General features: G+C 40.1%; 1 protein-coding gene across 1 annotated transcript; it reads left to right on the top strand.

Annotated features, from left to right (window-relative positions):
• The first annotated feature begins 6,433 nt into the window (after positions 1-6,433).
• Positions 6,434-23,307, top strand: F2R (coagulation factor II thrombin receptor). The gene is made up of 2 exons (XM_043979942.1): positions 6,434-6,594; positions 21,669-23,307. The coding sequence occupies exons 1-2, from the start codon at positions 6,507-6,509 to the stop codon at positions 22,859-22,861; spliced, it is 1,281 nt and encodes a 426-aa protein (XP_043835877.1). The 5' UTR covers positions 6,434-6,506; the 3' UTR covers positions 22,862-23,307.
• The last annotated feature ends 1,028 nt before the right edge of the window (positions 23,308-24,335 follow it).

Here is a 24,335-nt window from a genome sequence, read left to right as displayed (position 1 = left end):
TCAAGTCTTGGTGCCAAATATTAGGAAGGACTGTGATAAGCTGAGGACCATTCAAATATAGTCACCCAAGATGGCAAAGGGCCCTGAATTTCTGCCATTTGAGTTCTAGTTGAAGGAACTGGTTGAAAGGTCTGTATAGCTTGGAGAGAAAGCTTAATGGAGACACAACATCTGTGTTCAGATATTTAAAAGGCTCTCCTGCAGAAGAGGAATTACACTTGTATTAATTGGTCTCAGAAGACCTAACTAGGAAATGCGTACAAGTAACAAAGGGGCAAATGGAAACTCAAAGGTGCTGCTTCATCCTCCAAGGTTTAATTTTCTCTACCTTTTCTCCCTCTGAAGTGATTCCTTCTTGATAAAAGCAAAACATAATCAATACTAATCGATAAATATTTATTAAGCACCTACTAAATGCCAGACACTGTGCTAAATGCAGTGTACACAAATAAAAAAGGAGACAGTTCCTTCCCTCAAGGAGCTTACAATCTAAGGAGGGAAGACTAATGGGAGAAGCTGAAGGGGTGGGGGACAGAGAGGAGAGAAGGTCAGGGATTCAAGGCTGAGGTGGAGAAGTCAATCAGAGAAGTCCCAAAGTAGTGCAGTCAAGTGACTCAGGATTCTTGCCCAGGTGACTGGGAAATGCTGGTGTTGTCAGTGGAAATGGACATGTTAGGAAGTTTGAGAAGGGAAGTGGTTGAGTTCAGTTTGGACCTGTTCAGTCTGAGGTGCTGAAGAGATGGCAACCTCCAAAGAGGTATAGGAAAAGCATTTCCTAACAACGAGAACTGTTGTTCATCCTTCAGAGAGAACCAATGACATCACAGGGTGATGTCTTGCCTTGAACATGAATTGGGTTTAAATGAGGCAGAGATGCACAAAGCCTTCAGCCTCACTTTCCCTTCCAGAGTCATCCAAGTCCAGTAACAAGACAAAAGTCAAGGTGCCGGCTATGGCCTGGGATGAAGTGGATGACCTTCAATGTCTGCCCAAGCTCTAAGCACTACACAGCACCTGCTTCAATTGTCTTCATGGCTGTTGGAACAAACTGTTCAACGATGAGAACTATGAGGAAGCAGATTGGCCTGCCTCAGGAGAAAATGCATCCCTCTTCACTGACAGTCTTGAAGCAAAGGTTGGATGATGACTTGCCGTGTATATTATAGCGAGGATTCTCATGCAGGAATTGGTTGGACCAGGTGGCCTTCCAGTTCCCTTCCACCTCAGAGATTCTATGACTCTATGGATTCAATTCAATTCAACAAAATGTGTTAATCATCAGGAGTGATGCATTAGATACCAAGAATTCAAATATAATGAGGGTTTGGCACATCCCCAGATCACCTAAGATGGAGTCATGAAGGAGATGCTAGGGGAAGAGAAGAAGAATTTATTAAGCACCCACTATTTGCCAGGCAAAGTGCTTTGCAAACATTATCTTACATGATCCTTACAACAACTCTAGGCGGTCAATGATATTATGATCCCCATTTGACAGATGAAGAAACTGAGTCATAGAGAAATTAACTTGCTCAGGGTCATGCAACTAGAAAGTGTCTGAGGTCTGATTTGAGCTCAGATCTTCCTGACTCTAGACCCATCTTTCTATTCACTGTGCCATTTCGGAACTAATTCTTGGAGACAGGAAAACTGCAGCATGTCTGGACATTTTGCATTGGCTAACCACATGGTTGGATCAGACTTTTTCCACTAGCTTTTTAGCTGGAATTCTATGTCTTTAAAGCTATCTTGTTGAGCACAGTCTACCTTCTTTCCTGAATTTACACCAAAGAGTTAAGGGCTCTTTCATTCACAGAAGATGACACCAAGCAACAAGGAAGCACTTGAAGGCCATCTCCCATCCCTCTTAGGCCATGTAGCCCTAAGACAATTGTTCTCTGGTTTGGGTTTGTTTCCTTTGTCCTTTTCAGTTCTAGGTGCAGGAAAGGGAGTCTCTGACCTGGGAGTATGAGTGAAGGATAATTCAAGTCCAGGAATCTAGGATGCATGTTATAGCCAGACTCTGAGAGAAGTCCTAAGAAGAAAGGGCCTGGGATGCCAGCACAGAACGCTTTTGACTTTAATTTTGTGGGACTAATGTTATGTGGGAACTGAGTTAAGCTGTGCAAAGACCAAGAGGGGGATTGTGATCCCAAAGTGTTGTGGGGAAATGTTTCCCTTTTTTTTCTTGATATACCTATGAGTAAATCTTTTGTGAATGCTAATCCGGAGTTAAGTGATTAAATGGAACTGGGTGCTAGTCACTGGCATTTATAAAGAGAAAACACAATCAATGCAGTGATGGAAAGAAAAGAGAGACTCCCTCAGCCTTGTCAGGGTACTAGACAATGGAACCAGGGTTATAAAATGTAACAGATCGGGCTCTCAGAATGAGGTGGGAGAAATCCTGTTACATAAAGATGAAGAATCACATAGCTTCTTCCTCCAACAAACTTTATAGTCTGTTAAGTGTATGAGCTAAGTGCACGATTATAACAAGGTTTAGAAACTATTAAGTGCATTGTATCTAAGGGGTGTGGAGACTATAGCTCTTTGGAGAATGAGGCAGCATCTGAGCTGGACCTTGAAACAAAAGGATATCAACAAACAGAGATAATAGGAAAACCTGGGAGGAGGAGTTCAAGATCATGGAAGAAAATAAGATCTAGGAAGAATCAGTAGTCCAGGCTGACAGGAGCATAGAGTATGTGAAGAACGTGATTGTCAAACAAGACCAGGGAGGTAGGTTGCAGCAAAATTTGGGAGTGCCTTGAGTTCCAGGCTTAACAGTTTATATCTTATCTAGTGAACAACAGGAAGACTTTTGAGCAGTGGAGTGACATAATCAGGCTTTTGCTTTAAAGCATTACTTTGTCAGCAGTTCAAAGGCCATCTTACAGAGGGAGAAATTGGAAATAGGGAGATCAGAGTCAGGAGGAATAGCTAGGAAGTTATTACACTGGTCCAGGTAATGGGAGCTTGACCTGGTGTGGCAATGAAAGGGAAAGGGAGAGAATAAATGGAAGAAATATTTTAGAGGTATAATTAACAGGACTTTCCCTTTGATTGGCAGTGAGGGGTGTGGAAATTAAAAAAAAAAATGACAAAGTCTTCCTGCCTGGGTAACTGGGGAAATGCTGGTGTTGTTGATAGAAATAGGGGTTGTAGGAGGTGGGGAGATTTAGGGAAGATGATTTCAGTTTGGACATGTGGAGTCAAGGGCTAAATAGGAATCCATATGGAGGTGTCCAACACCTGCTGGAGATAGAGAGCTAGCATTCAGGGTTAGATCAGGGTGAAAGATACAAAATTCAGTGTCATCTCCATGGCAATGATCATTTAAGTCATTCAATTGCCAGGGGAGAATGTAGAGAGAGAAGAAAAGGGAGCCAAAGGATATAACGTTTAGCCAAGTGCAAAAGCCATAATTGAAGGCACCTAAGAGAGCCCTCTGGGAAGGAACCAAGAGAGAGATATGCCGTAGAAGTTGAGAGGAGAAAAAAAAAATCAAGAAGAAGGAGGTAGTCAACTATGCCAAGAAAGATGAAGATTGAAAAACAAAACCAAACCACCACTGGATTTGGCAATTAGGATGTCATTTGGCACCTTACAAAGAATTGTTTCAGTTGAGTGCAGGGTAGAAGCCAGTTTGCCAGGATGAGCGTTCAGAAAAGAGGCAGCAAGTTCACCACTTGTAGAAGTGGAAGGAGAACAAGAGGATGACAATGTGAGGGGATGGCAAGGACAAGGGCATGGCTTTCCAGGGGACGTTTTTGTTTGTTCCGTAACACATACCCCCCCCCATCCTATGCCAGGATAAAGGCTCTGAGCATCTTTATGAACCAAGGTATGAACCAGCCCATAGAGAAGAAGGGATTGGGGGCAGCTAGGTGGCACAGGGGATAGAACACTGGCCCTGGAGTCAGGAGGACCTGAGTTCAAATTTGGCCTCAAACACTTGACACTTCCTAGCTGTGGGACCCTTGGCAAGTCACAACTCCAAATGTCTCAAAAAAAAAATAGGGACCTTTTAGGGGGGCAGCTGGGTGGTGCAGTGGAGAAAGCATGGCCCTGGATTCAGGAGGACCTGAGTTCAAATCCGGCCTCAGACACTTGACACTTACCAGCTGTGTGACCCTGGGCAAGTCACTCAACCCTCATTGCCCCACAAAAAAAGGAAAAAAAAGAGAAGGAATCGAAGCTAGGGAAGAGAAAATTTTGGGGAAATACACAATAGCTGTTTTTGAAGGTCTTTTGTTTTCCAAAGGGTTTAGATATATGCTACTTGGTCCCAGAGGCTAAAACTAGAAGCAATGGGTAGAAGTTGCAATGGGTCAGACTTCAGTTCCATCCTTAGGGAAAACATACTAACAAATAGAGCTACTCAAAAGAGGAATTAGCAGCCTTAGGAATATTATTTTGAGGAAAGCACTTTGTAGACCTTAGAGTGCTACATGTGACTCATTTTGAATTTAATTTCCATCAGAGAATAGAGAGAATAATGAATTGCTTGGCTTTTCATAATCTGAAGTAAATTAATAAAAAAATACTCTAATTCAGTGAGAAAAATGATGGGTAAATTAATCAGGAAACATTAATTAATTGCCAGCTATGAAAAGTCCACCACAACTGAAAAAGGACTGAACTCAACAACACACTGTGCCATATGACCTTTCCAGTATTCTACTTTCTTCCCCATTCTCCCAACATACTGTGTGGCCTCCTTTCTGTTCTTCAGTCTCCAGCTCCAGGCACTTTCCCTGGATGTACCTCATGCCTGAAATTCTCTTCATCTCCACCTCCTATCTTCCCTGACTTCAAGTTTCAGCTAAAGAAAGTGTCGTTTTCTTCAAGGCTTCTTCAAGAAGCCTTCTTCAGTCCTTAATCTCAGATTCTATCGGCTACACTTCCTATGGAAGGTATATAGGAGCAGGTAATGTTAGTTCTGCAGGAGCACTGATCTTAGCAGAAAGGGATTAAAAAGGGTCTAAAGTCCCATTCCTACCACTTACTAGCTATGTAATTTGAGCAATTCACTTTAAGGTCTCACTCTTATCTGTAAAATGAGCCAGTTGGACTAGAAGATCTGGAAGCACCCTTCCCGGTTTGATATTCTGAGAACTCTGGAAAGGTAGAAAAAGGAAGAGAAGGGAAAACTGATGGCCGGAGCCTGTTATTTGATGGACAGCGTTTGGTTGTCTCTTGGAGCAGAAAAAAAAAAAATAATCTGCTTCTAAATAAGCAAGAAGGTCCTTAGCACATGATTTACCTAACTTCATGAAACGGGCAACATGTTTCCTATGAAATAAAATGGGCAGTTTCACTAACTGCCTAAACCACTACAAAGGGCTCCTTTTCATCAAAACCTTTCCCTTACTCTAAAGTACACTGCTTTTCTGCCTTACCTTCTTGGCTTTATAAATAAATAAACAAACAAACAAATGAATGAATGAACGAATGAATGAATAAATAAATAAATAAACACTAAAACGTTACGAACTGAGCTCTGCTTCCTTCGCCCCCATGATTTGTCACGAAGGGTAATGGGTGGAAGTCATGGACCTACTGTCCAGAAGTGCACCATTTAACTTTTTTTTTTTTTTACTTCTTTGCCTTACTAACCAGAGCACTGGGGTCACAAGTACGTACAAGCTGAGCCCCTGAAAACGACGTGGCCAGGCGATTCCAAGCGGAGGGCGGAACAGAAAAGTCCTGTTGTTTTTTCTCCGACTTAACTGAAGCGAGCGTCAGGGGCTGGGGGCCTCCTGGGGGAAGGAAGGAGGAGGGCAGATAGGAGACCTGACCCCTCCAGGAGCGGGGCTCTGACAAGCAACAGCAGCAGCAGCAGCAGCAGCAGCAGCAGCAGCAGGCGGGCAGCGGGAGAGAGGAACAGAGAGGGGGCACCAGACAGCGGGGCGAGCAAGACCCTAGATGCGCCTCCTTCTTTCTCTAGCATCAGAGCCTGGAGAAACAACCCAGGGGGAGCCAGTGGGCAGTGAAGGAAGGAAAAGAAAATAGCAGAGGAGTCTGCAACAGCCTGGGGTCTCCAGGGACTGTGAGAGCCGCGAGCCCCCTGCGTGGTCCCCCTCACCTCCAAGCCGCGCACCCCTGCCGAGGCCAGAGAGCCGAGCTACTCACTCATTCTTTCTCCGGGGCCCGCCCAAGCTGCGTGGGGGTAGGGGGTGCGTCCTTAGGACAGACACTCAAGTCTGATCGACAGACCAACATCCTGCCAGAGGCCAAAGGGAAAGCGCGAGCGGACGCAAAGCAGGCCCGAGGGGTTTGCTTGGCTGAGAAGCGCCCCCCCACCCCACCCCTCCGGCCTCCCTGCCCTTGCCCAGACCTAGGTTCTGCCTCTGACCCAGAGTGGAGCAACGAGTCCACCTCCTCTCCTTCCTGGGCTGCCAGGGAAGAAAGAGGGTCGCACCACCGGGGGACAAAGCGGCGGCAGCAGTGAGGGGGAGAGGGGAAGGAGAGGAGGAGGGAGGGGTGTCCCGCTGTGGACAATGGGGCCGCGTCTCCTCCTGTTTGCCTGCTTGGGGTTCAGCTTGTTGGGCTCCCTGCCGTGCTCCCAGACCCCAGCACATCCTCCAGGTAAGAGCCCCCAGTAAGGCCCTTCTTCCCGCATGCCGGACTTCAGTGGGGATGAATATAGGCCGTCGGAGGAGTAGGGGGCTCCCAGGGTGGAAGAGGGCCGGTCGGGCAGTTCACACCTGGGCTTTAATACATGGGCGAGACTGGATTCCCGCCGCGCCTGCTGAAGTCCCCTGGATCCCGCCCTTCGCCCAAAAAGTATCAGGGAGAACCCAGCATCTGCTCTGAGATTTGGTGCGCTTGCCCCGAGAATCGTGCCCTGGGGCAATGAATGAGCAGGTGCCCTTTGTATTCTGGGGAGAAGCATATGGTACCGGAGCTGATGTGGGATTTGGGGGACAGCTCACGGTTTCCTGGGGTGGGTTAAGATGGCACCTCCCACAGTACATTGTCTTGCCACTTTGCCGTTAGTCCCCAAACTACGCATAAGGAAAGTGTCCCAAACTGCTTTACAATTATGACATGGAAGCTTTAAGGGTTTCCAAAGTTCTTCGTATTCATTATCTCGGAACTTCACAACAACGACGTGAGATAGTTATTACTATTCTGTTTTACAGATAAGGAAACTGAGGCTTAAAGTAGTTAAACAATTTGCCCATGCACACACCGCTAAGTGTGACCTGGGTAGAATTTGAACCTAGGTCTAAATCCAACACTCAATAATCTAGGACAAGCCGCCTATCAAATCAGTTTATTAGTCTAAACTAAGGTTCCTGATTAGTTTTGTTATTGTTTTTGTTGTTTAACCCCTTCCCATTTTACAGAGGAGGTAAAAGACAAAGAATAAAACCTTCTAACTAGTGAATTTGCCCCTGATCCATCCACAAACTCTCACTGGACACTGTACTATGTTCTAGGCTATGTATATCAAGACGAAAACGAGACAGTCACTACTCCCAAGGAATGACAAGAACAGAGCTTGTTTCTATTTTGATCGCTAGAAATGGTTTCCCTTAAATAAACAGGAGAAAAAATATTTATTCTACAAAATTGGTTTCTCTCATACTCTCCCATCAAAAGTTTCAGAATTTCTTCAGCATTAGTTTTACTTCCTTCACTTGCTTTACCTAAGAGAATGATTTTCCGATCAGCAAATTGTTCTCAGGTAACTGGCTACTTTACCAGGTGAGGCCATGGGAGCCAGTTGTTAATCTTTTCAGTTTTATAAATGTTCAGGGGTGTTTTTAGACTTCAGATGCTGGCCATGGGAATGTGATTACATAACACTTGAGATTGAATACAGTAGATTGAAAGTAGAATAGAATTGCTATACTTTAAAAAATATATATTATTCAGAGAGAAGGCTAACAGGATCAGACAGTAAGAATGGGTGTACTCTGAAATTATTCACAATAGTGTAGATAGACAGAAGTTAAAATGCAACAGAGGAAGTTTTCTCCCCCATGTGTTTTGTTTGGTGCTTGAAGAGAAATTCATTGTAAGGTTAATTTTATCATTCAGGGACCGAATATTTTCACACCTAAAACTAATGTAAAAGAGTCACAAAAATAATCACACTGCCATAAAACAGAACCTAAAAGCATTTTGTGTTTATTGAGTACATTAAAGGGGATTTGTGTGTGCCAGAGATCTTCCTGGTCTTGTAAGCTTTCTCTACTACTGTACATTCTAAGAATAGCATCACTAAGAATCACACTATGGCTAAAGATAAACATAAAGGACATACAAGCAATTGAATAGAATTGGGTAAGAGGTACCAAATGGCAAATATCCTAATTTTTAATAAACATTTCTACTTAAAGATTTGAGTTCCAAATTCTATCCCTCCCTCCCTCTCTCCCCTTCCCCCTCCCTAAGGCAGTAAGCAGACATAGGTTATACATGTGCAATTATGTAAAACATTACCATATTAGTCATTTTGTATAAGAACACTCAAAAGAAAGTGATAAATAACATGCTTCAGTCTGTGTTGAATCAATATCAGATCTTTCTCTGGAGATGGATGGCATGCTTTATCATTAATCCTTTGGGACTGTCTTGGATCATTATATCATTGAGAATAGTTATATCATTCACAGTTCTCCATCAAACAATATTGCTGTTATTATGTAAAATACTCTCCTTCACTATAGCTTAGTTTATATAAGTCTTCCAATGTCCTAATTTTTTTTACCAATTAGGATAGATGTCAATAAATCCCTGGGATAATTCTAGAATGGTTTATTAAACAAATTTTTTGCAAGCTCTAAGAAACAAAACAGTGATTACTAGGAACCAGTATGGATTCACTTAAACAAAGTTGAATCAAACCAATTTCCCTTTTTTGATATGATTACTAAATTGTAAGAACAGGAGAATACCACCATAATATATTTTGATTTAAGCAAGTCATTTGACACAGACTTTAATTATATCCTCATGAAGAGGATGAGGAAATGCAGATTGGTTGGTAGCAAAATCAAATCAACTTATAGCCTATAAAACAACCATACTGAATGTTGATTAGTGGATATTAACTTGATAGGTCGACTGCAGTGGTTGACCACAGGATTTTGTCCTATCTCACCATTTTAATTTAGTGATTTGGTTGAAAACATGCTAATGAATTTTAGCAAGGAATAGATTCAAAAGGTATAGCACACTAATATTTTAAGGGATAGAATCAAGATTCAAAGCATTTTTGATGGGCCAAAAAGAATAAAATAAAGCTTAATAGAAATATGTGTAAAGTCTGGCACTCAGGTTAAAAAATCAAGTTCACAATTACAGGATGGTGGACACCTGGCCAATGAAAGTTCAAGCAAAGGAATTAGTCTAATGAAGCTTAATATGAATCAAAGTGTGACCCAAAATGTTAATCCAACATTTTATTGAAGAACTTGGCAGATGACAAATAGTAGAATGAACTCTATTTGGCTCAGAAAAGAGAAGATTTGTAGGGGTGGATAGATTATAGCTGAATTAAAGTGTTGAGGCATAGAAAAGGGACTGGATACATTTTGCTAGTTTCCAGAAGCTAAAACAAAAATCACTTCATATAATTTACAGTTTTTCACCCAGTACAAGGTAACAATTTGAACTGTAGTTTATCCCCCTGGGTATGAGAAAAGTAACTCCTTAAGGGGAAATTTTGAATTGGAGGATGGATAACTTCAGTTATGTTCTTGGGGGGGAAAGGCAAATTCATGAAATTGGGTGAAAAGTTGAAGTAGATGATAATTAGTTGAGTCATTTTTCAGTTGTGTCCACCTCTTTTTGACTCCATTTGGGTTTTTCTTGGCAAAAATACTGTAGTGGTTTACCATTTCCTTCTCCAACTCATTTGACAGATAAGGAAACTGAGGCAAAAAGGGTTAAGTGACTTGTCCAGGGTTACATAAGCTTGTAAGTGTCTGAGGCCAGATTTGAACTCAGGAAGATGTCTTCCTGACTCCAGGCTTGACTCTATCCGCTGCACCACCTAGCTGCCCTTAGAAGATATTTAACATCCTTTCAAATTTCAAAATTCTGATTCTGTAGTTTGGTTAGGCTAACAAATGCTTTCCCTTCACAACAGAACACTGATTAAGATAACACTAATTGTTCTGGACTGCTGAAATTCAACCAGTCAATAAATACTCATTAAGCCTCTGTTCCTTTTGCCTAGCAAATGAAATCTCAGCTTTTCCATATGATATTCAGGTACCTTCATTATCTGATTTAATATTACCTTTCTACCCTCATTTCTCTCTATTCCCTTTATCTTACATTATTCTGTATAGATCCTGCTTTCTATTTCCTACTTGCTTTTACCCACATTATTGTCTACATTTGAACCATTCTCATTATCCCCCTGTTCAAATTTAACACCTTTCAGGGGCCACCTGAAATGTCAGCTCATCAATGAAATCTTCCCTGCCAATACTTATACTGGTGGCTTCCCAGTGAGTTGTAATCCTGACAATGAGGGATCAGAAAGCATGTGACAAATTTGATTCATTGCAGAACTTTCCAAGTTTGTCCTGTGCTTGTCCAGCTCAGAGAACACCTAGGGAATTATGTGATTTTGTCAACCACTGCAAATGGCCTGTCAAGTTGATATCCATTAATCAATCCAGATCATCCAGAGTCATCCAGAGGGCGATTGCAAAGGATTGGTATCTTTCCAAGCCCAGGGCACAGCTTGCTTTCTGGGCCTTACCTCTGGAAAACAGGGGGTCTACTGATATTTTGTCAGTACACACTGGTCATTTTTCTCTTTCTTTGACATATTTGGAACATAGGCCTTGTAAAGGTATTATGGGTCAAAGGGTAAATAGAGTTTAGTAACATTTTAGCTATAATTCCAAATTGCTTTCCAGAAAGACTACACCAATTCATAGCTCCACCAACAGTGCATTAATGTGCTTGTTTTCCAACAGCCACTACATTTGTCACTTTCCGTTTTTGTCAACTTTGCCAATTTGATGTATATGAAGTAGATGTTTAGAAGTGCTTTAATTTACATTTCCCTAATTATTAGTGATTTGTAGCATTTTTCCCATATAACATTCATAGTTTGGGTTTCTTCTTTAGCAAACTCCCTGTTGGAATCAAAGGCTTTCTACCGATTATATTTATCACAAATACAATCTCAGTTATTAAAGTTAATAATTATACATGTAAAAGATTAAGAACTAAATGATCTTATGTGCAGCAGCTGAAAGAAGGCCCTGGAAAAAAGTTTACACACTCTGGAGTGAGAGAACTTAGGTTCATATGTTTTTCTGCTGCTTGCTATGTGTTACCCTGTACAAGTCATTTGCCCTTCCTAGGTCTGACTTTCCTCATCTGTAAAATGAGGAAGTTGGACTCTGAGGTCCCTTCCACTTCCAAGGCTGTGATCCTGTGAAGTTTTTAGTACTATTACTATAATGAGGCAACATCATGTGTTCAGAGGAATACACAGAGTTCCAACTCCAATACATACTAGCTATTTTAACCATAGACAAGTCATGTAATCATTCTGACCCTTAGTTTCATTATCTATAAAATGAGCACAATAACATTTGGTATCCCTCCTTCATAGAACTTTCGTAAGTGTTTTGTAAGCTTTGGAGCATTTTGTAAGTTTGAATTGTTGTTGATTATTGTTTTAGTTCCAGGGGAATATTAACTTGGTGGAAAAGCTTTGAGTAAAATGCTAAGGGGATATAGTTCAGGACTGATAAAATTTGATAAGAATTGCAAAGAAGAGGAGCAGCTATGTGGTGCAATGGATTAGAGCACTGGTCTGGAGTCAGGAGGACCTGAGTTCAAATCTGGCCTTAGATACTTACTAGCTGTGTGGCACTAGGCAAGTCACTTAACCCTGACTGCCTCTCCCCCCAACACCCCCCCCCCAAAAAAAGCAAAAGAAGAATCGCAAAAAAGGAATGAAAAGAGTCAGGAAGCTGCAGTAGGTTGGATAATAGAGATCCCTGCATGGAGACAATGGGCACTTGGACTATCACCCACAAGAGAAAACACTATACTTTTTTACCTATTTCACAATTTTCCCTGGGGCACACTTTTTATTTCAAATTTTTTTATATGTCATCAGCAGCCTTCAAGTAGGATCCTTGTGCCTGAAGAGCTTGAAAATAGGAAGGAGAAAAACTACAGTCTCAAATTTTAGGCTATTGGATTTCTCAGATTCCCCTGGTTTCCCTTTTTATTTAACTAAAATCTTGCCCCACTGTTGCATCATATCACAGAAAGGAAGAAAATAAGCATTTATATAGTGTCTACTGTGTACCAGGCATTGTGCTAAGTGATTTTTCCCCACATTTTTGACATTTACAAAATGTTTTATTTCATTTGAGGCTCACAATAACTCTGTTCATTAGGTATAAATATCCCCATTTTATAGATGAGGAAACTGAGGCAAATAAGGGTTAAGTGACTTGGGTGGGGTGATATAACTCCTAAGTATCTGAGGTCAGATTTGAACTCAGGCCTTCCTCATTCCAGACCCAGTGCTATATCCACTGCAGCACCAAGTATGGGCCCATACTTGAATCCTCTCCATATTGGCAGAAACCATAAGAGTTTGTGCTATATTGTCATAGCCTTTGAGAACCCAGGGTCAGTAAATTCTATAACATTGAGGAAAAACCATAATTGAATAAAAGGGGAATTTGGGAAACAATTAAAAGAAAGAGCAGCCTAAAATGGTGGTACAAAGTAGGGGAAATTATGTTGGTCATTTGAGAACCAATGGAGGGAAGCATAAGGAGGCATATCACCACGCTGGCAACAAAATAAGGAATTATTTTGGTCACCATAATTTTTGAAGATTTTATTCAATGATTATCAGTGGACCTTCAAATAGTATGGAAAGTGTGTTAGAGCAGCAGAGAATTTTTCTCCACTTATTTCCCTTGTTTTTAACCCCTATAATAAAGGGGTATTATAATAAAATATTATTTAAAGGTGGACAGCATCTTTCTCCCCAACCCTATGAGACAACTAATGAGAGTATTATTATTAATAACAGTTTACAAATGAGAAAACTGAGATACTATTACTCAGGTCTTTTGATTCAAAGAACTAGTCAGTCAACAAACATTTATTAAAAACCCACTATGTCCTAGGCACTTTGCTAGAGATACAAAGAAAAGCAAAAAAATCCCCAAAAACAAAACAAACAAAACAAACAAAAACCATGGTCCCTGGCCTAAAGAAGCTCACCTTAGGGAGAGGGAGATAATACCGCACTAGCCTTGAATTTTATTTAACTTTTGTTTCCCCTATTTTGTCTACTAACTTCACTCTGTTTTCTTTATCTTGTTCATTTTCCCTCTCTGAAGGGCAGGGTTACTCACTGGCATGTGCCCAAGTTCAAAATTTCCTTCACAGTTCTTGATGAAAAAATTATGTAATTGCCAAATATAGGTAAATAAATTCACTTAGTCACATGTCTGAATGAGTATCATTGAACAGATGGGTAAATTCATTAGCATAGAGGAGAGGTATGAGAAATAATGCTGTTAATTTACTATGGGACAGAAATCACAAGCTTTGAGTCTCAACAAAAACAATGACAAAAAACCTTCAAAGGACTGGTCACTTTCCTTTTTTGTCAACTTTGCCAACCTGTTGGGTATGAAATAAATATTTAGAGTTATTTTAATTTGCATTTCCCTAATTATCAATGATTTGGAGCATTTTTTCCTATATAGCTATTGATAAGTTTGGGTTTCTTCCTCAGAAAACTCCCTGTTGCCAAACGTTTGACCATGCATCCCCTGGGGTTAAGGGCTCTCTACTGATAATATTTATCACAATTGCAAACTTAGTAATTAATTATCCATTTAAAAGATTAAGAGCTACATGATCTTATGTTAGGTACAGGGGCTGGAAGGAGCCTACAAATTTTTGTGGTTCTTTAAAGAAGCTGCTCTTTCTTCAAGTGTATGTAATAAAGTAGACTCATACTTTGTACTCTTAATTTCTAATGATAAGCAGATGAGGCTTTATCTGATTTGAGCCTAAGGTCTCAACCAAATATACCTCCTATTTTCCTTTTGACCTTTGAAAATGTTCCTGTCTATTATTTTCTTCACTTCAACATTTTCCTCACTTTTCTTTCTCTTTTCAATTAAAAAAATGTTATTACTTTTACATGCATTTATAAGCTATTCCTCTCACAATCTCCTCCCTTAACTGAACAACAACAAAAACAAAAGTAAAAACAAAAATAAAATCCTCATCTTAAACATGCATAGACCTACTTTGGCCATGACTGAAAATGTCTGCCTTTCTGTGCATTTTAAGTCAATCGATGATAAGTAATATATTTTACTTTTAGTCTTCTGGACTCCTAGCTTATCGTTGCATTGATTAGAGTTTTAAAGTCTTTCAAAGTTGTTTTTTCTCTATGATGTTTTTCTTGTATCAGTTTTTCTAGTTCTGCTCACTTTACTCTGCATCAATCCATAGAGCACCTCATAGTTTCCTCTGAAACTGTCCATTTTGTCATTTCCTGTGGGGCAATAATGCTCAATTACATTCATGCATCATAATATGGTTATCTATTCCCCAAGAGCTGCTATAAATATTTTTGTTCACCTAAATCCTTTATCTCTTTCTTTGATCTCTTTGAGGTATATGTATAGCAATGGTGTTGTCCTTTATTTCTTCATCTTTTTTCTTCCTCCCAGAGAGCTGGACAGAGGTTTTAACCGTAGGAAAATATTGAACAAAAATCAACTAGTTCTCCTTTGTTGGAAAATGACCAGAAACTCAAGCTTTTGCTTGGATGTTTATCCCCAGAGTAATTCCAAAAGAATCAAATCACATTGTACCAGAATTGAGAGTGATGCATTGTGTGAAGCCATTGAGTCATAAATTTTTAAATGGGACCTTGAAAGATCATCCAGTTCATCCCTCTTCTTCTAGGCAAGATACCATCTAAATCAGAAAAATTGTTGCCTATCCCACCATTAAAAAAAAAAAAGGGCAACTAGGTGGCGCAGTGGATAGAGCACCAGCCCTGGAGTCAGGAGTACCTGAGTTCAAATCCGGCCTCAGACACTTAACACTTACTAGCTGTGTGACCCTGGGCAAGTCACTTAACCCCAATTGCCTCACTTAAAAAAAAACTCTAGAGAAACAGATTTCATCATCTCTAGCAGAAGGTATCAATACCTTCATTCAATAGAAGTCTATTCTTTATAAGGTACCTCTGCAGATGAGGTTCTAACCAGAATTCTGAGAACTTGTTTTGGGATCTAGAATTCCTTGTTGCTAATCAATACCTTGACAACAAAACAGTAGATGATAAAGAAAATTTTTAGCAAGTCTATAGGCTATTTCTACTTGACCTTTAAAATACCTTAGAACAAAGGGGCAGCTAGGTGGCGCAGTGGATAAAACACTGGCCTTGGATTCAGGAGGACCTGAGTTCAAATCCAGCCTCAGACACTTGACACTAGCTGTGTGACCCTGGACAAGTCACTTAACCCTCATTGCCCCACAAAACAAAAACAAAACAAAACAAATACCTTAGAACAGTCCATTTATTACATATGTACAAAGAGCAATGTATTGTACTGTGACTTCACTTTTAGCCTAAAGGCCTTGGGCTGGTTTGTGAAGCCTCAAATAAGCTTGAACAGACTTGCTGTCTCCTTACTATCAATGGACACTAAAAAGCACCTTTACATTGAGCCCTCAGCTATAAGGAAAGGCAACACCTTAGAAAAGTATTTAATCAAGGGATTTTGAATTCTTCCTGGAAACTAGAGAATGGCTCTGTGTAAAACAAATTGTTTGAATGGTATTGTTTTTCTCTTGTAAATGTTCCAACTTCAAGGAAACCTGGCCCAAGGAAGATGCCTTTGAGAATAAATTCTTGCAAAAGATGAGCTTGGAAATACATTTTTTCTGTATGCTAATGATAGAGTAGTAAATATGGAATAAATGTTATGGTGGCACCTTTTTTTTAGATCTGGTAGTGGTTTACAGGAAGCTTAATTTTGGTTATTTAGCAGTTTTGAAATAGTTTTGTTCTTAAACAGTGTAGCAATTAGTACATATGAGTATATAGTATGTGGGTGTTGGTGTGCATGTATGGTCCCACATGCACTTTCTATTCTCTGTCTTTCAAAAGCTGTTAGTTTGGCCAGGCTCCCAGGACTAATGGGAAGACAAATTGTATGTCTTGTGTCTTACACTTTAGTGTCCCCAGGTCAGACATTTTTCTTTTATTGCATCATCATGGAATTCAAGCTCCAGTTTCCATTCACCCTTCTCTTTCAACTCACACAGAGACTCCCAATATCCCTGAGTAACCTCAGACCTTAGGCTGACAGAATGTGATGCTAGTCCCCATAAACTGTAAACATGGTCAGAGTAAAGGGGAAGTATATAAGGTACAAGACAAAATGGAAAGAATGGCTTTTTTTAAAGACACACAAGTCTATTTTTAGTTTCGCTCCTAAGAAGTTGAAAGTTAATTCATATTTTTCAACTTTTCTGGGTATACTTAATAAATACTTAAATCAATATATAAAATAAAATAAAATCAATAAAAATAAATCAATATTTTTTTGCTTTCCTTGAAAGTAAGATATGCCTCTTAGCATCCTGAAAAATTATTCATGGGTGAGGGAAGAGAAATGTCCAATATGAACAAATGAGTGCAAAAACAATTAAGTGCTTACTTTGGGTCAGACACTTTGCTAAGTACTGGGGATAAAAATACAAAAAAAAAAATGAAGACTGATTGCCCTCAAAGAGCTTACATTCTTCTTCTTCTTCTTCTTCTTCTTCTTCTTTTTTTTTTTTTAGGGAGGCAATTGGGGTTAAGTGACTTGCCCAGGGTCACACAGCTAGTAAGTGTTAAGTGTCTGAGGCCGGATTTGAACTCAGGTACTCCTGACTCCAGGGCCGGTGCTCTATCCACTGTGCCACCTAGCTGCCCCAAAGAGCTTACATTCTAATGAGGAGAGGGGATAATACATCTAAGGGAATAGGCACCAGGGTTGTGGTTTGGAAAGTTACAGAGATGAGGAATAGAGCTATAGGGGGTAGATTGCTCCTTCCCAGAATCAGTGACAAGAGTTGATTTGATTGTGGTTTCAAAAGTATGAAGGGAATGAGCGAAAGGGAAGACTCAATGGGGCACAGTGATTGTCAAGGAGATAACTGGGGAGTATAGTATGTAGCTGGAGCTCAGTCCTAGATAAAGTGGGTGCTTGGGACAATCACCAATTAGGAGAGTGGGGCCCAAGGGGACAGTACAGGGGACAAAGGCTTAAGTCCTATAGGGTTGGGTCTCTGGTCTTGGCAGCATGGTGACTAAGGAATAGATTTCAGGGGAATGAAGTGAAGATATAACTTCACAACACCTGATAGTGTGCAACAGGCTAAGTCAACGGTATGAGCATAGGTAAAAGGAGAAAGGTGGGAGACATACTATCTTTTACCTCATCCCTAATATAGGAAACAAATCAGAGAGACTGTTTTCTTTTCCCCAAGATGAACTCACCATAGACTAATCCCTTTCATTTCTGAGCAATCAGTTTAGACCTAAGAATAAAATAAGTGTCATTAATATAATCTAATCAAATTTAACCTTCTTGGCTTAGACAGCTGTAGTTGCACATTGCCTGTCATATTGTCTCTATATAAATGACTCCCAGATTTATATAATCAACCTTAGTCTTTCTCCTGAGTTCCAACTGGGTATCAGATAAGAATCACAAGTTTAACATGTAGGCAAAACAGAACTTGTTATCTCCCTTCTCCAATAATAGTTTACATTTTGAACTTCTCTATTTCCGTTGAGGACACCATCATCTTTCCAGCTACCCAGATTCATTGCCTCATAGTCTTTCCAAATCCCTCTTGTTCTTTCATCCCAGATGTCTAATCAGCCCCCAATTCTTGTCTATTCTACCTTGACAATATCTCTTAGATCTATCTCCTCTCTGCTCCCACAACCTCTGCTCAGGCCCTCATCATCTCTTGTATGCCTGAATTGATCTCCCTGCTTCAAGCCTTTCCCTGCTGCTGTTCAGACTGTACATAGATGGTAGAGTCCCAAAGCACAGCTCTGACCCTGTCAGTGCCCTAAGCTCCATTGACTTCCTCTTGTCTCTGGGATGAAATACAAACTCTTCTATTTGGCTTCTAAAACTATTCGCAATCTGGCTGTGCTCTACTTTTCCAAACTCATTTCATAGAATTGCCCTTTATTCAATGTACAGTCTAGCTCAAAATGGTCTCCTGGCTCTCCCTCAAACACACCATTGGATCTCCTGTCTCTATACCTTTGAAAGTTACAAAATATTCCCAAATCATAAGATTGGGGAAAAAAACTTGGACAGAATCTCTTCTGGGGTATAAGAAAGATTGTTTCTAGAGGATGAGTACTTTATCATCTGGATTTTTTCTCTACTATTTCCATTTCTCACTTTGTACTTTTCAATTGGCTTCCAAGGACTCTCAGTCTATCAAAGACTTGCCTCCACAATGGCAGAACTACATGTAAGGACTCTGGAGGAACTCATCTTAATGATAGCAACATCAGAAGTAGTGTGGTCATTTGGTAGAACCCTAGCAAGATGAAAAGTCTTAGAATCACTCATTTCAAATTGGTGTCTTGCTATAACATGAAGGAATTTGTTGTTCAGTCATTTTTCAGTTGTGTCTGACTCTTCATGATCCCATTTGGGGTTTTCTTGGCAAAGATACTGGAATGATTTGTTGTTTCCTCCTCTAGCTCATTTTACAGATGAGAAAACTGAGAGAAACAGGACTAAGTGATCCAGGGTCATACAGCTAATAAGTGTAGGAGGCTGGATTTGAACTCAGGTCTTCCTAACTCCAGGTTTAGCACTCTATCCACTGTGCCACCTAGCTGCCCCTTGTAGCATGAAAGAAATTTGCAGCATAATATTTATTTGGCATCAGGTGGCCTGAAACAGCCTGTTGATTTTAACTCCAGCTCTTTCCCACATCCATTTTGCAAAACAAACCATTGAGGAGTGGTAGTTATATAATATGGTTTATGTTTCTGGGGCAGGTAGAATATTATTATAAGAATCCATCATACTCTAATTTTCATAATAACAGTCCAGTTTGGTGCATTGGAATCAGAAAAATGGAGATTGAATTATAGCATTTCCACTCAATAGGGGTATGTAGTCTTGGGCATAGTCACTGTATGACCTTGGAAAATTGCCTCTCCCTCTCATATTCTCAGTCTCCCCTATCTGTAAGTAAAGGGGTTGCACTTAATCTAATTGGGGTAAATGAAAGGGTATGTTGACTCAATTTCAAGGGTCTGTGAACTTGGATGAGTCAGAGGTACAACTCAGATGTCCCAAATGCCAGCCTCATACTCTGACTTTACCTCTGATTCTTCATAAACTAGCTGTATAACTTTAGGGAGATATAGCCTCTCTGTGTTGGTTTTTATCTCAAAAATGGTGTCATTCAGTAACCAAGCATTTCTTAAGTTGCTACAGTGTGCCAGGTACTGTGCTAAGTGCTGTGCATACAAATAAAGGTAAAAGACAGTTCCTACCCTCAAGAAGCTCACAGTCTAATGAAGAAGACAACAAGTGACTAGCGATATACAAACAAAATGTACCCAAGAAAAACTGAGGGCAATCTAAAGAGGGAAAACACGGTTATTAAGAGGAATCGAGAAAGACTTCCTATAGAAGGTGAGGTTTTGGCTGGACCTTGAAAGAAACCTGAGAAGGCAGAAGATGGAGATGAGGAAAGAGATAAGTCCTCTAGGAAGGGTGAAAATGAGTGAAAATGGCGGGAGTCAGGAGATAGAACAGCAGGGAGATCAGTTTCAAGGGATTGCAAAATGCATCAAAGGAAGTAAGGTAGAAATAAAGAAAGATCAGATAGAGCCAGATCTTGAAAGGATCTGAACACCAGAGGGTTGTATATTTGATCACGTGGGCAAAAGGAAGCCACTGGAGTTGACTGAATAAGGGGTTAACATGGCCAGCACTTAGCACAGTACCTGGCACATTGTAGCAACTTAATAAATGCTTGGTTACTGAATGACACCATTTTTGAGATAAAAGCATGGCCAGACCTGGTGCTTTTGGAAGATCAGTCTGAGAGCTTAGTGGAGGAAAGACTGGAATGGGGAAAGACTTGTGACAGAGAGACAAGCTAGCAGGCTATTTCCTGGACCAGAGTAAGGGCTGCATAAGGCAAGGGAAGAGAACATGTGTTGTGAAGGTAGAAACAACAAGACTTAGCAACAGATTGCATATGGGGGGAGGAGGTGAGCAAGAGTAGGAATCAACGATGACACCTAGGTTATCAGCCTTCATGAATAAGTGTATGGTGATGCTTCAATGTTAATATGAAAGTCCGAAGCAGTTAGGGCTTGGGGAAGAGGGGAGATCACTGAGTTCAGTTTTTAGACATGTTGAGTTTAAGATGTCTATGGGATATACCAGTTGAAGACATGTGGTAGGCAGTTAGAAATATGACTTGGAGGTCAGCCCTGGATACATAGATCTGGGAAATCATCAGCATAGAGATTATAATTAAATCCACAAGGGCAATGAAGACAGTTCACTTGCTTGACAGGTATTTTGAGAGCAGCAGAATCATAGAATGTTGATACTGGCATGGATCTTAGAGTTGATTGCCAACCACCTTAAGTTTGGTAGATGAGAAACTGAGCCTGGGGAAATTTTAAATGAGATCATGTGTGAAAGTCTTTGAAGGAGAGAGAGAAAACAATTTCAAAGAGTATTTGACAATCATAAGGTAGTATTATTATCTATGTCACTAAAGATTTGGTGGCCATTTAAAAGGAACAGATCTCTGGACTGCCATAGTTGTTATCATTTTCCTGATCTCATCTGGTCTACTTTCTCAGGCATTTGCAACACAGGGCTCCAGAAGGACAAACCCTGCTGAATTGTTTCTTTCCCTGAGATAATTTTGACTGCTTATTCTCTTGTGACTTGCAAGAAAGGGAAATTTTTGCTCACTCTTGTTGTATGTGGTTTTTAGAGCTAGTTAAGTATCTGACATATACTTTTGATTTACATACTGTGACGTCACATTTTCTTATCATGCTGAAGTTTCATTTGTTGTGTTGTTGTTCAGTCCTGTCCAACTCTTCGTGATCTGATTTGGGATTTCCCTGGCAAAGATAATGAAGTGGTTTGCCATGTCCTTCTCCAGTTCATTTTACAGATGAGAAAACTGAGGCAAACAGGGTTAAGTGACTTGCCCAGGGTCATATAGCTAATAAGTGTCTGAGGCTAGATCTGAACTCATGAAGATGAATCTTTCTGACACCAGGACCGGTACTATGCACTGTGCCACCTAGATGCCATAGCATTTATTTAGCATATTTAGCATTGGAAAGGGCCCAAATAACCATCTAGTTCATTCCTAAGATCACATAGGTTGTGAGTAACAGAGCAAGGATTTGAACCCAGGTCCATGGATTTTAAATCCTGGACTCTTTGTATTATATTTTATTGCCTCTTAAGTAATTAGGCCTTGCACTCCAATCTTACCTAATGAGATATCAGAAATAAACAAAAGTGCATTTTTCATATGTTCTCTCCTAATCTCTAATATTTTGTCTTTTTCTTTTCCCCTTTTTTCAGACTCTGAGGAAAATAATGGTACTCTGGGCATAAGGTCATTTCCATACAGGACTATCATTGGTGATTATGAATCATTTACATCCTGGGAGGATTATCAAGAAAACGGTTCTGAAAATATATCAGTCCCCATCAATAAGACAAGTCGTAATCAAAAGCAACAACCCAAACCTCTGTCTGAAGATGCTTCCAGATATCTGACTGGTCCCTGGTTGACTCTCTTTGTTCCTTCAGTTTATACTGTAGTACTTGTGATAAGTCTGCCTTTAAATATTCTCGCAATCATTGTGTTCCTAGTGAAAATGAAGATCAAGAAACCAGCTGTAGTATACATGTTACATCTGGCTACTGCGGATGTTCTATTTGCAAGTGTTCTGCCCTTTAAAATAGCATACTACTTTTCTGGAAGTGACTGGACATTTGGATCTGGAATGTGTCGTTTTGTCACTGCAGCTTTCTACTGTAACATGTATGCTTCAATAATGCTGATGACAGCCATAAGTGTGGACCGTTTCCTGGCTGTGGTCTATCCAATCGAGTCTCTCTCCTGGCGCACATTGGGACGTGCTTCATTCATTTGTTTGGCCATATGGAGTATTGCCATAGGTGGTATTGTACCTCTTATTATCAAAGAACAAACTAAAGAGATACCTGAGCTAAATATAACTACCTGCCATGATGTCTTAAACCAAGATCAACTTGAAGGGTACTTTGTTTATTACTTCCTGGCTTTCTCTTCAGTTTTCTTTTGTGTACCATTAGTCATTTCCACAGTCTGTTATGTGTCAATTATCCGGTGTCTTAGTTCTTCCTCCATTGCCAACCAGAGCAAAAAGACCCGGGCCTTACTCTTGTCTGCAGCTGTGTTCTGTATCTTCATCATTTGCTTTGGACCCACAAATGTCTTTCTGATCACCCATTATTCATTGTTTATTTATAGCACCACATCTGAGCAAGTCTACTTTATCTACCTTCTCTGTGTGTGCGTCAGCAGCATAAGTTGTTGCATCGACCCCTTGATTTATTATTATGCTTCTTCCGATTGCCAGAGATATCTCCGAAGTCTCTTATGCTGCAGAGATAGCTCTGATCCAGGCAGTTTCAACAGCAGTGGCCAGTTGATGACTAGAGCTAGTAAAATGGATACTTGTTCCACTAACACGAGTAACAGCATATACAAAAAATTGTTAACTTAGCAAGTGACTATATTTTAAAATTGTATTTGTTTTAAATCAACTAGCAGATCTGAGATTCTATTTCGCACCTGTCAAAAAAAGCATTAATCTCACTAGCTAAAAGAGAAGATGGCTTGTGATGCATCCTTCTTAACCATAGATGTTGAGCATGGATGTTTGATAAGAGCATTTCACTAAAGATAACATAGGCATTAATGACAGTGTTATTGAAGGAGTACATTTGTGAGTGTTATTATAAAGTCAAATGTTACAAAAAGTCTATCTCTCTGACATATTTGCAGTGTACTAATAGGCACTTTGAAAAGCCTTTTCTTTTTTTTTTTTTTTTCTCGATTTGGACCAAATGACACCCGAGGTCCCTTCCAGCTCTAAAATTCTGTGACCATATTATGTAAAAATACCTTCTTTGACTGAAAATTCTACATTTAAGCTGGTCTTGATGACCTTTTGGGGATAATGTAGCCTTTTTTTTTTTTTTTTTTTGCAGGGCAATGAGGGTTAAGTAACTTGCCCAGGGTCAAACAGCTAGTAAGTGTCAAGTGTCTGAGGCCAGATTTGAACTCAGGTACCCCTGAATCCAGGGTTGATGCTTTATCCACTGCATCACCTAGCTGTCCCAGGATAATGTAGTCTTGACAAATTCATAGGAACTAAGTGGAAATGCAGCCATTTCTTTAATTACAACAACTTTAGAGGGATGTGCTGTTTTCATGGATGAGCATAATCTGGGAGAGTCCTTTCAGTTAAAGCTTTTCAAACAATGGTAGGCAATATTTGAATTATTATGGGACTAGTAGATATTTAAAGTATAATCATAGAACGTGGACCTTAAATTTTTAGGAGAAAATTAAAATGTGAAGTCTTAAAATCCCATAAATGATGAAAGGGCTACCTTTTTAGTGGTCCTACTCTACAGACTGCTTTTGGTCATCAACAAATAAAAAATTACATTTGTAAGCAAGTATCTCAGCTGATCGCAGAATAAAGAAGTCGCAAACAAACCCAGGATGAAAGCATATATAGTGTTCATGGGCAGTGGAGAAAAACTGCACAATTACAAATTTAAAATTGTAAATCTGCACTTAGAGTAGGTTGTTGTAGTGGATAGAGGGCCTGACTTGGACCAAATAGCAAGTCTAGGGATCAAGTCCTGCTTTTTCTAACTGGATGACTTTGGAGTAAGTTATTTAACTTTACAGTGCTAGGCAATGCTCTGAGACTACAAGTGGTAGGCATAGATTCCATATCACCCATCTGGACCCAAAAAAGAAAAATTGCATTGTTTATGAGGAGGGTTTATGAGGAACGACTAAATGTCTGTGAGATTGGACCTTATCACCCTGAATCAGCATTGTAATAAAAAACTGCAAGTAGTGAACAAGGTTTCTGAGGTTTGTCAGATGTGAAAGGTCTGGAGTCCTCTTGGTGTAAGATGCCAGATGCAGCAGCCATCACCACTGAAACAACAGGCAGG

The sequence above is a fragment of the Dromiciops gliroides genome, chromosome 1, assembly GCF_019393635.1.
Source record: "Dromiciops gliroides isolate mDroGli1 chromosome 1, mDroGli1.pri, whole genome shotgun sequence".
Classification (NCBI taxonomy): Eukaryota; Metazoa; Chordata; class Mammalia; order Microbiotheria; family Microbiotheriidae; genus Dromiciops; species Dromiciops gliroides.
The sequence above is the reverse complement of the archived record's forward strand: the minus strand, read 5'-3'. Positions and strand labels throughout refer to the sequence as shown.